This window comes from Acipenser ruthenus, chromosome 9 (genome assembly GCF_902713425.1).
Source record: "Acipenser ruthenus chromosome 9, fAciRut3.2 maternal haplotype, whole genome shotgun sequence".
Taxonomy (NCBI): Eukaryota; Metazoa; Chordata; class Actinopteri; order Acipenseriformes; family Acipenseridae; genus Acipenser; species Acipenser ruthenus.
Window position 1 is genome coordinate 35,150,045 of NC_081197.1, and position 13,647 is coordinate 35,163,691.

General features: G+C 36.8%; 1 protein-coding gene across 1 annotated transcript; it reads right to left on the minus strand.

Moving 5' to 3' along the window:
• Nucleotides 1-3,569: 3,569 nt before the first annotated feature.
• LOC117405701 (granzyme K-like) lies at nt 3,570-8,962 on the minus strand. Its single transcript, XM_034008992.2, has 5 exons — nt 8,888-8,962; nt 7,950-8,103; nt 5,849-5,978; nt 4,310-4,576; nt 3,570-3,753 (listed from the first exon to the last, which is right to left on the minus strand). Exons 1-5 carry the CDS (start codon nt 8,946-8,948, stop codon nt 3,571-3,573), a joined length of 795 nt encoding a protein of 264 aa, XP_033864883.1. The 5' UTR covers nt 8,949-8,962; the 3' UTR covers nt 3,570.
• Between the last annotated feature and the right edge of the window lie 4,685 nt (nt 8,963-13,647).

Below are 13,647 nucleotides of genomic sequence, written 5' to 3' on the forward strand. Positions count from 1 at the left end.
TGCTGAAACACAGAACAATTCGCCACAGCAGAGACTCTGGGGGAATTATCATCTGGTATAAAGCAGAGCTCACCAAATCTATTCAGCCCATAAAAAAGCAGAGTCACATATGTGGTTAAAAATTAGCAAAAATATAGTCTCAAATCAGAATGACATCTACCTGTGTGCAATATATATTCCCCCTCAGAATCCCCGTACTTCGATGAGGAAATCTTTTCCAGTCTCCAGACAGAGATATGCCATTTCCAGGCCCAGGGGAATGTGGTGATCTGTGGAGATCTGAACGCCAGGGCAGGCACACTGCCTGACTGTATCAGCACACAGGGAGACAACCACATATTTGGTCAAAAACCCCTATACTGCACACCCGTCAGCTCCCACAGAAACAGTTATGACCGGGAGACAAATAAAAATGGGAGAAAAATACTGCAGCTCTGTCAAGGCCTGGGCCTGTACATTGTCAATGGTAGGTTCCGAGGGGACTCTTTAGGAAGATACACCTACAGCTCGGCTCTTGGCAACAGTGTAGTAGATTACACCATTACTGACTTAGACCCCTCCTGTATTCGTGCATTCACTGTCAGGCCTCAGTCCTCTCTGTCAGATCACAGTCAAACCACTGTATTCCTTAAAAGAACAGTTCAAAGCAGCAACATGCAGACGCAGCCCAGCAAGCTGTACAACCTCAGTCATTCATACAGATGGGCTCCAAACAATGCAGAAGAATACTAGAAAGCAATTGGAAACTCAGAAATCCAATCATTAATAGACACCTTTCTGGTCACCCCATACCCACACAGTAGACAAGATGTAAATCTGGCTGTAGATAATCTGAATAATATATATTTATATAATCAGACAGCTCTAAAATCTAAATTAAAAATAAATAGGAACACTAAACAGAAAAAAATTGAAAGAAGACAATTGGTTTGACGAAGATTGTAAGAATTTAAGAAAACAACTTCGACAATTATCAAATAGAAAACACAGACAACCAGACAACCAAGATCTGTGCCTCAGTTACAGTGAGACATTAAATAATTAGAAACACACACTCAAAAAGAAAAAGAACAACCATATCAATAAACAACTGACAGAAATCGAGGAGTCCATTAACTCAAACCAATTCTGGGAAAATTGGAACAAACTGAATAAACAAAACTGGACGAATTGGCTATCCAAAATGGAAACACATGGAAAGAACATTTTTAAAACTATACAAAACAATACCACAAAATGGACAAATATTAGACCAAAAAATATTTATGAAAAACTAAAACAAATGGAATTGTCAATTAAAGACAATCAGAACCCTCTGGACTCCCCAATCACTGAGCAGGAGCTAAAGGAGAAAAAGAGTCAGATTGGCTTCCTTCCAAAACACCGGACATCTGACCACATTTACACCCTACACACCCTAATAGACAAACATGTAAACCAAAATAAAAATAAAATATTTGCTTGTTTTATAGACTTTAAAAAAGCTTTTGACTCAATTTGGCATGAAGGATTATTTTACACACTTATCCAAAGCGGTGTAGGGAGTAAAGTATATGACATCATCAAATTATGTATACAGAAAATAAATGCAGGGTTAAGATTGGCAATAAAAGAACACAATTTTTCTCACAAGGGCGGGGAGTGAGACAGGGCTGCAGTCTGAGCCCAACACTGTTCAACATCTATATCAATGAGCTGGTCACAGTGTTGGAGCAGTCTGCTGCTCCTGGCCTCACTCTACATGACACTGAAGTTAAATTCCTGCTCTACGCAGATGACCTGGTCCTGCCGTCACCCACAGAGCAGGGTCTTCAGCAGAGCCTGGCACTGATAGAGCATTACTGTCAGACCTGGGCCCTGGCAGTAAACATGAAAAAGACCAGAGTCTTGATATTCCAAAAGAAAGTCAGATCTCAGGGAAATAAGTACCACTTCACCCTGGGCAAAAACACTTTGGAACACTGCACACACTACACCTATCTAGGCCTAGAAATCAGCGCGTCAGGGAGTTTCAACCTGGCAGTGAATGCACTAAAAGAAAAAGCACGCAGGGCATTTTATGCTATTAAGAGAAAAATTTATATAAAGATCCCAATTAAAATTTGGCTAAAAATTTTTGAAAGTATCATCCAACCCATTGCCCTGTATGGCAGTGAAGTGTGGGGTCCACTCACAGAGCAGGATTTTACAAAATGGGACAAACACCCAACAGAAGCCCTGCATACAGAGTTTTGCAAAAGTATCCTGCAAATACAAAGGAAAACTCCCAACAATACATGCAGGGCTGAATTAGGCCAATACCCACTATTGATTAATATCCAAAAAAGAGTAATTACATTTTGGCTCCATCTAAAAAAAGAGTAACATAAACTCTTACCACCATAAAGCCCTGCAATACCAAGTGCAGAGCCCAGAGAAGAGTCCCCTCAGCCAGCTGGTCCTGAAGCTCACTGCACTAACACACACTAACACCAACCAGCTTCAGGACAGCTCCACTCTAACACATACAATCAGCGTAAACCAAATTATAGCACAAAACAAACAAGAATAAATTATTCATTGGGACACACACAATAAAACACAAAGCAAACTGGAATGCTATCGGGCCCTAAAAAGACACTACACCCTGGCTGAATACCTGACCAGGGTGAAAAACAATAAACAGAGACAGACCTTAACAAAGTACAGGCTCAGTGAGCACAGCCTGGCCATCGAGAAGGGCCGACACAGGCAGACATGGCTGCCCAAAGAGGACAGGCTGTGTGATCACTGTCAGCTCAATCAGGTCGAGACAGAGATACACTTTTTACTGCAGTGCACAAAATATAAGAATATAAGGGAAGCCTTCTTTGCAAAAATACAAAATCTCTGCATAGATTTCTCAGACTTGCTAGACCCAGAAAAACTCCCTATCCTCCTCGGAGAGCAGACAAGCTGTATAGAAGTGGCAGCCCAGTACACAAGCGCCTGCCACAGCCTGAGGGACAGGGAGAGACACTGAGGCTCCTCACACAGGGAGGAAAAGATAAATAAATAAATAAATAAATAAATGTTATAGAATACATATATAAATGTATATCATTATTCTTCTTATTATTGTTGTGATGTCTTTGAAGTACTGTGTTGTTTTTGTTTTATTTACATATGTTTTAAATGTTCATTATAAAGATGGAATTTACCCATCATTGCTTTGGCAATACTTTTAAAAAATCAGTCATGCCAATAAAGCACTTGAAATTGAAATTGAGAGAGCGAGAGAGAGAGAGAGAAACTACCAAGGTGAATCAACAAGTAGCCTCCGTTTACTTAAATAACATTTTAGATAATACAGGTCTTTATTAGATGGAAGTGTAAAACAAATGCAAAATACAAAATATTGCCTACTTATTGTGCCTTCACTGAACAGCCATTGGAACCTACATTAAGAGGTACAGCAGACATGCTATAGCTGAAAGTGTAACAATCGTTTTCTAATTATTATTAAAAAGAGTAGAACTTTTTAATAGAGAAGTAAAATGATGACAAGACAAACAGGTTATTGTACATGTACCCATTACACCCCATTACATTTTAAACTTGATTTCCAGACTCTTCCTGGTGGTTATGACGACGGATCTTCTCTTTTATCCATGTAACATATTTCTTATTCAGGTTTACATATATTCCAGGTTTCTTTGCTAAGCCACAGCCCTCTCCACCAGAAACTATGCCCCTGAAAATACCTTCACATACTAAAGGACTGCCAGAATCCCCCTGGAATAAAAACAAAAACAGCATTCAGACCAGCTTTGTATCTAAACTTCTCCTTGGTTCTGAGAAGCACAGGGAACAACTCTCCTGTTTCCTATCTACTTCCAGAAGCCTTCTCAGTTATCTATTGATGATTTTCCTATGAATGAAGTGTTTTCAATGTCAGCTGCATCCCTTCATTTGACTCCTCAACTATTATGCAGCTTTAAAAAGAAAAATATACTATCAAAAAAAAAACAATGCATGTTACCATAATGTGTACATCTTACAAAGGGAAATGTGAGACCTAGAAGTTTGGAGTACATTAGATCATTTTTACAGGCATTATCTTGTGTAATCTTGGGATATACAGAGCCTGCTGTATCTGCATGTCACTCATCTGTATGTCATCCCTGTTTATTGTTGCTGGTCAGGTATAAGGGAATGAGCTGCTCATATGAGTGAAATAATGAAGCCAAAATGATTTTTTTGCAACCCTTTAAAACCACCAGCCTAATCTCGATTTGACGGTACTGTACATGCACACGTACATTACTTTTTAACTACTATCTATACTTACTTGGCATGCGTCTCCCCCGCCTGTTTTATTACAAGCACACAGCAGATCCTCAGTTATGGTTGGATCATGATTATAATAGTCCTTGCTGTTGCACGTCTCTCTGTCAATGACAGTCACATTCACCTCTTGAAGTGTTGGAGAATAAAGGAGGGTCAGTGTCCGTCCCCACCCTGCCACATTGCACAGTGTTCCAGGTTTCACATCGTCATTATTTTCCGGTAGGCCAAGTAAACGTATGTTGTTATTTAGAACTGCAGGTTTTTTTAGCTTAAAAGATAAAACATATTCAGAAAAATCAATATGCTAGACATCACAAAGAGGCCTGGCTTGCTCTTGGCTCAATTCTCTAAACAGGGCTCTTGAGCCACAGATGGAGCTCCCTTAGAACTCTCTTTGTCATTGGTGTGGCTCTTTTAACCAATAATGTTGGGCAGCTCTGCTCTAAACCCATTGTTATGTTTAAACCCTTATAAAAGTTCACTACAGTCATTTTGCAGTTTTCCTGTTTTTTTTTTTAAATATGCTTTACCATACCTCTCTGGGTTTTACAATGCTCACATATGCTTTTGCTATGGGAAACTTCCATAAGGGAAGTATTTCAGAAATGGTACCTGTTTTGCACTTTCATTAGCTACATATGTCTCAAATGTGTCATCTTGAATGAATCACATGAAACATGATATTACTTTAGGTTCAAGACAATTGTCAGCCTCTATGCCTTATTCACAGGATATTTGTTGGACTTGCACTTTTCTGGGTCATCACTCTCTGATTGAAAACTGGTTGGTTAATGAAAGAAGCTATTGTAATGACTAACTGAAAGCATGATTTGCAAACACATTTCTTTTACCAAGTGCAGAATTATATCCTGCTTTCAAATAAAATACATGTTGCACATGTTTATTTCAAAACTAGACGTTTGAGACCTACATCATGAAGGTTTTTAGAATGATTTTGTTGCCTACACCTCTTTAGGAACAAGCTTTGAAGACGTATAGATAGCTCTGTACATTTGAAATTGGAATTGCTATTTTTTCAATAACTCAATTCATGTTGCACTCCATCCAGATGTAATGTTAGTTTTTGTTTTCAGAATTTTAAACTAGGTGTTGAACCTTTTGGAGACTTCCCTGGAAATCAGACTTTTAGTAATTATCCTGGTTAAAAAGAATAAAGTAAAACCTAATAAAATACCAGCAGTGTGTTGTTATGCACTTTCCACTGTATTTAATGTACTATTTCATGTATTATGCAATTTCCACTGTACTTAATGTATTATGTATTGTTCACTGTATTATTTTATACATTTTTTTTTACTGTATATCATGTATTATGCATTTCTCTGTATTTAAAGTATTATGGATTTTCTTGTTGTAACTGCATCTAGTAAAGCGCTTTGTGATGGTGGTCCACTATGAAAGGCGCTATATAAAATAAAGATTGATTGATTGTTCACCACGGCCATATACTGCACTGTGTATTCTAAATCACTTTTGGTTACCATTTCTTTCACTTTACCACAATATCACATATTCATACCTTAAGAAGCATGATGTCATTGCTGTGAGTTCTATTGTAGTTTTCATGCTGAATTTTCTGAACCACCTCTGTGGCCTTCATGTTGCTTTGACCTATACGCTTAGTTCCAAGATAAGCCTTTATTATTCCACTGTAAAACAACAGGTTTTTGGTCAGACTTCAGTTTAAAAATCCATTAATAAAAAATTATTACAATATTGTTTATATATATGTGTGTGCGTGTGCTGCAAAAAGAACGTAACATCTATTCAGTGCCTGTATTTGTCGCATTTTGTGTCATAACCAAAGGGTGATGTTCTGTTGAGGGCAGCAGTGTGGAGTAGTGGTTAGGGCTCTGGACTCTTGACCGGAGGGTTGTGGGTTCAATCCCCAGTGGGGGACACTGCTGTTGTACCCTTGAGCAAGGTACTTTACCTAGATTGCTCCAGTAAAAACCTAACTGTATAAATGGGTAATTGTATGTAAAAATAATGTGATATCTGTATAATGTGATATCTTGTAACAATTGTAAGTCGCCCTGGATAAGGGCGTCTGCTAAGAAATAAATAATAATAATAAAGAAAAACCTAGGTCCTAAATGATTTAATTTGCATTTAACAGAATGTTATTTTTCATCTAACTACTACATATCTGGAGTACATCCTTCAGCACCATTGTGTATTGTTTTATACGCAAATGTACCACAATGTTGGTTGTTCTACATAAGTGGATTGCAGTATTGTTCAGTACCATGTTAAATTGCTCAATTGTGCATTAATGTAAGCCCATTAAATGATTATTTTGTTAATGGAATATTTGTATACAGAAATAAATATATTCATCAACGTTAATGATTATTTTAATTGCCAATTTATATGTAGAAATAAATACATTCTTTGATGATATACGTCCATTTACCAATGTGCTTCGGTAAATCATAAGATTAACCAGTAAATGTCTGAAAAGCAATCTAATTCTTCATAATTTCGGACACTAGGTCCTTATCGAGCACTATATTCTGCAATTTTGAACACTGACTGTGGATACTGTTTTAATTCTGGAAACTTTTTTTTTTTTTTCTGGTTTTGCTAAATTGCATTGTATTTTACGTTTTAAGCAGTTCTGTCCATGGATAACATTTATATTTCATTTTGCTGTTAGTTTCTTAATGGGAAATTTTACATACTGCTACAATATGTACCGGATTTAAAAGTATGTGCTGTATTGCCGTTAACGTGTCGTCTCTAGGCAAGGGGAATTTTCTGAATCATATCATTCTGAATTAAAATACTTATTCTGTTGAAAATATAGTACTGTACCAACAAAACCAATACAGTACATCTAAATGGAAGCCTACTTATTTTAAAACACAGTCCTTTCAGCTATGTATTTTTGATATTGTATTGAAAAATGTACAAGGGTTGGAACGGGCCAAAATGAAATAATCAGATATGCGTCACACTCGTTTAACTGTCACTTAAGTAAAAATTTTATAGGGTCGGATATGTGAGTGCTGACTGTGTATGTGTGGGTGTATATATATATATATATATGCCCTTCGGATGAGACGTAAAACCAAGGTCATATTGTAAGGGACTCTGCAGCAGCAGTTGTGATGCATAGTTCACCCCTAGTCTCTGTAGGTCGCTTTGGATAAAAGCGCATGCTAAATGACTAATTAATAATATCCACACACACACACACACACACACACACATATATATATTATATATTATATATATATATATATATATATATATATATATATATATATATATATATACACACACACATACATACATATATATGAAATTCTTTTCACCCCTGATCATGATTAATATGCATTTTCCCACTTGGTTCAGAGAATTTAAGGATTCAATTTAAAGGTGCAGTGTTCCACAGCAGCTACAGAGATATACAGTTTACTGTTAACTGCAGTAAAGATACCTATACAGTATACACCCGTAATGTAAATAAAGTTCATACTCAACTAACTATGCGTCCCATTTAAGTAGATACCACATAAGTGTTGCGCTACTGAATAATATAGTGAACTGACACAAATATAATAATTTGGCCTGTAAAAATGAACACAAATAAATCAGTTAAGCATTGAACATACCCCTGATCACAGTGAGCTGCTGTTAGAACCCAGTCCCGTTCTATCAGTGTCCCCCCACACAGGTGTATCTGCTGATCTGCATTGTACAAATATAAAGCCACCATGTAGGGTTTCAATCCAGCTTCTTTTCCTCCAATTATTTTCATGCAGGTACCTATTGACAACACATGATTAAAATGAATGACTTCATTTCTCAACCAAAATGCTTCATTAATGAATAAATCCATCCATCCATTATCTGTAACCACTTAATCCTATAGAGGGTCGCGGTGAGCCGGAGCCTAACCCGGCAGACACAGGGCGCAAGGCAGGACTACACCCTGGATGGGACGCCAGTCCATCACAGGGCAACTAAGGGGCAATTTTAGAGAGGCCAATCCACCTAGCCAGCATGTCTTTGGACTGTGGGAGGAAACCGGAGTACCTGGAGAAAACCCATGCGAACACGGTGAGAACATGCAAACTCCATACAGACAGACCCCTGAGGCCAGAATCGAACGCAGGACCCTGGAGCTGTGAGGCAGCATCGCTGACCACCGCGCCACTGTGCCGCCCATGAATGAATAAAGTAAAACCTAATAAAATATGTATGGTGCGTTTTGCACCACAGCAATATACTCTACTGTGTATTCTAAATCACTTTTGGTTACAATTTCTTTCACTTTCCTCACAATCTCAAAGATTTTTTTGTTTTGTTATTTTACCCCCATTTCCTCCCAACTTAGGGTTTCCTTATAATGCAAATACATTAATAATTATAAATTTAAAAAAAAAATCTAAAACCTGGAGAATTTTACACATAACAAAGAGACAGACACAGTCTGAAATGCCAGACTTGATACAGTAAAACCTACCACTTTATACAGAATGAAAATTGAACTTGATTTTATGTTGTCTTTTTGCAGTAGTTTGATATTACAACACAACAGAATACTCACAGCCATGGAACAAGACACATATCGCAAGAATGGGGTCACCTGCAAGAAGTGACAGCCTCATTTTAGAAGAGAAGGATGATGCATTGAAATGTGCAGCTTCCCCCTTGAATTTATACACTCATTTTCAGAGGAAGTGACTTATCAGCACTGTCATACACAAAATATAGGTTAGGCTACTGGTTATTAAGATTTACATGTAATGGAAATTTATACACACACAAAACACATTTTTGCTGTTTTAATTTTGAAGGTGAATAATTACAGTGCACCCTCATTGCATCGAACTGAAAGTTATGGATTTAAAATATGAAGCATTTCATTATAGAAGCAAATCATGACATCTTTTGATGCAGCACACAGGGGTTGTTGAAAATAGTGTGAATCTTGTATATAATGTACATTTAGGGTGAGCAGAGAATATGGATATTTAATGTTTACAGGCCTATTGCATCCTGTAGTATATTTATTGGAAAACATTTATCCATCATTGGCTAAGCCCATTGAATAACACAAAAACTATTGACAAAAGGGATAAGAATCATATTGGATCCTGGACAAAGACACTAATATTTCATGAAGACGGTGTCTCTTGTCACATATCCAGATACTGTAAGCTGCAGTCCAGGGATAAATTCAGCAGCATTTGTCTGGGAGCACACTGTTCACCCGAACAAAGGGAACAACTTTACTTCAGAGTTGTTAGTGAAAATAAATCAATGAACAGCATGGTGGATTCACTCATGTACCTCCATTTTGAAAAGAATTGCAAATACAAATACAATTACTGGTAACACTTTACAATAAGTGTCTCTAATAAACTACGTATTTACATAGCAAATACATGTGTACACACATAATTCCAATGTTATTATGCATAGTTACAATGTACTTAATGTGTACATCTTTTTGCACAATATATGCAAGTACACAATTGTATCAGAAAAGGGTTAGGATTAGAGTTGGGGTTAGTGGGGTCAGGGTTATGTCATGCAAGAAGATCCAGTCAATCTAATACTTGATCTGTGAGCTATTTTAAGGCCGTGGTTAAGCTGACTCTTCTGGTTGTCTATTCATGTTACGTGTTTCTTATTCACAATTTTCTTTTTAAAATGTAGTGTATTCTGTTCAAGGGCAAACATATAAAAGTACTGTACTGTTCTGTTCTGTTCATGAGAAAAGTCCACCAGGGCTCAAATTAAAATCAACTACTGTTGGTCCCTCCCTGCGTGACTGTCAGCTAGTAAGTATTGAATTAAAAAAAAAAAAAAAAAAGTGCAAAATGTGACTGAGGGATAATAGAATTATTAGCTAGTTAATCCCTCGGTCACCACTATAAAAGCTGCAGGCTTTACTAAAATACTAAAAAAAAAGTTAATATGTTAATTACTACCTAACACTCAATTTAGAACCCTGCCCGACCAGAAATTACAGTGTGCTTTAGTACACAGTGCTTAAAATTAGATTCGGTTTTGAAAATGTCTTTGAATAAATGAGGTGGCATTGCTGTTACAAAATAAAAAAAAAAAACATATTATCAAAGCCAGCCATGACACATTTAGTGGTTAAAAATGCTTGCTCTGCCCATTTCAAAGGAAATCAAATACGATAATCCTGCTTTCACCCCCCTCCCCCGATAAGAAAATATATTTTCCACATTTAGCTCAAACAGCAGTATATCATTTTTGATATCTTTGAGAGAGATTCAAATCTTTAAACTGCTTAAAGTGTAAAACTATTTATGTGACAATATGCATGCAGATAATCCAGGCCTGTACAGTAGCTCCTTAGCCTTGCAGTTGGTGGACAGCAATCAGACAGTAGAGGATCTTGGTTTACACAAAATAGTTACTGTACTGAGTATGAAAAACCAACCTGGTTACAACTATCCATGCAAACAAAATACCACAGGTGCATCTTGTAGAAATGTGCACACGGTACTGGCCTGGGGTACATACAGTTTAGCTTTGACATTGTATTATTATTTATTTCTTAGCAGACATCCTTATCCAGGGCGACTTACAATTGTTACAAGATATCGCATTATTTTTACATACAATTCCCCATTTATACAGTTGGGTTTTTACTGGAGCAATCTAGGTAAAGTACCTTGCTCAAGGGCACAGCAGCAGTCCCCCACCTGGGATTGAACCCACGACCCTCCGGTCAAGAGTCCAGAGCCCTAACCACTACTCCACACTGCTGCCAATTGTAAACTGTACATATGATCTTCAAGGACCTTCAGGAAACAAGATTTTGCATTTCATGAGGCGATCCCAGTGAGCAAAATTTAATAAATAAATAAATAAATAAATACCATTAGGAACAACCTCCAAGATGGTTGGCTAGCAGGTTATATGATGTGTCCTGAAAGTTGTACACACTGGAAACTATAGTGTGCTTTCATACAACACATGGTATCTGAACTGTGACAGGTTAGATTATGTGTTGAATATATGTTGGAATGTGTCTGTGAGTTGTGCATTGCTGTTACGATTCTGACTCAAGTGCAAGTTAAAGGTTAAAAGCTTAATGGTTAAATTGCTAGATGCCTCTGCCTTTTACAATGGAAATCAGAAAAAATGTGAACCTTTCCTTCATTTTATGATAAGAAAAAAAAACATGTATTTAGGTCAAAGTTGCAGCTTATCACCGTTTAAAAATCAGTGGAAGAGATACAATCTTTAAACTGAAGCAAAATTAAACTACGTTGTAGTAAATCATTTTCTGTGATAGGGTAGCAGGGAGGAATGATACAAAACAGAGATAGAGGAGAGCAAGTTCATTTTTCAGTCGACTGAAATGAAGTTGGGAATATATAAAACAAACAAAAAAAAATTTAGATAAAAAGGATAGGATTTTACCTACAGCAGGGCTACAGAAACTTTTTTTTAAAAACGGGATATATTTCTATGTAATACAAGTCTTTTACACTTGCACCCTAGTACAATGGTTGCAAATTGGGGACTGCAAGATGGGGTCAAGGGAGCTAAAGAAATGTTTCCTGAATAACCCAGACACCTGACCAAGCATGGTCCCCAGCCCTGGGGGTAATTGTATGTACATAAGCAGTGCTGTTAGGTGCAGCCTTGAAGTCAGCTCTGTTGTACATTTATATACTGAAAATGCCTGCACTACCTGGTCCTAAAAATACATGCCTTTAATATTTTATTTTTCAAATGGTTTAATTTGAGGTTTGCAGACTACTAATGTTTATAACTTGTAATATTGTCCTCTTAAAGCAAATAAAGCTAGGTGCTTGTAGTAGTTTTGAGTCTTGCGTCATTATTACTTCAAGGGGTGTGTCAATTATCCAGAAACATTTGAAAATCAGGCTGCAAAAACCTACATTAGTTTGTTTTCTAGATGTACTGTAAACATTATCCACATCATATTTGTGGTTTCTCATTTATTTTAAGAGACTTTAATGCATTTAAGAGGGTGGATCTGCCCTATACAAGAAGTAAAGTCACAATGTTTCCCTATTGTGGTGCTTTATTTCTCATGGGGAAAACAAACAAAAAAACACAAGTATTGGTAATTGAATTAAAAATACTAGTTTAAACAATTTATTTGGACATGAAAATGGTTTAAGTGAACTAGCCAATGGCCAGGCATTTGTTCCAAACCCAATTAGTTTCCAGACCTACAGGGTCATTGCTATTAAACCCAGACAGATAGCTAGCAAAGTGTAGGATACCATTTTTATTTTAAGCAATGCTTAAGGGTTCAGAAACTGCTAACTTCTTGTATATGGCCCTTCATGTTTTAGTCCAGACTACTGTCCACACCGCGAGGATGAATTAAAGGTAACCTTGTGGTGATTCAACTGCTGTCCTAACTTACTTTAAAAAAAGGGAATATGTTTCAGCAAACATTAAAAATATGCACAATTTTTGTACTATAACATGTAGTATGTTAATCGTTCATGGTAAACAGTATGTGCAGGTAACTAAATAGGCTGCTTTGAAATTAAGTCAGTTTACCACCTTAGTACACTTGTAAAAATGTCAGCGTCCCGGATGAGAGGAAAATATTATTATTATTATTATTTATTTCTTAGCAGACGCCCTTATCCAAGGCGACTTACAATTGTTACAAGATATCACATTATTTTTTACATACAATTACCTATTTATACAGTTGGGTTTTTACTGGAGCAATCTAGGTAAAGTACCTTGCTCAAGGGTACAGCAGCAGTGTCCCCATCGGGGATTGAACCCACGACCCTCCGGTCAAGAGTCCAGAACCCTAACCACTATTCCACACTGCTGCCCATAATATATTAAATATTCTTTCAAAAATCGGCTTAAAACAACAATAAATAAATAAAAATGAGAAAAAAACCCCTCAAATGTGGAATGCAATGCCATTGATTGGTACTCGGTTGTAAAGGTGAAGGAAGGACATATTTTCTTGTTTAGCAATCAACACGTTAAATAAATGGATTTATTACCGATAAGTACTTCCAAAAGACAATTATGAGTCTGAGTACGGGCTTATGCACACCCCTGGGGCATTATAAAGCTTCTAATTACAAACCAAGTACAATTTTCTGAAAATTAGGAAATGTTTTTGTGGGTAAATCAGGTTTTCCAGAATAGTTTTTGACAGTAATAATTAGCTCAATTTGAATTATACTAAATTAGCAATAAGCAACTAAGCTGCATGAAAGAGCAGTTCAATTATTATTCACAGATGTTATTGCTAGTTTTATAGTGTTGAAGTAAATTGTTTGATTTATCAGAAATGTTCCTCAAAAC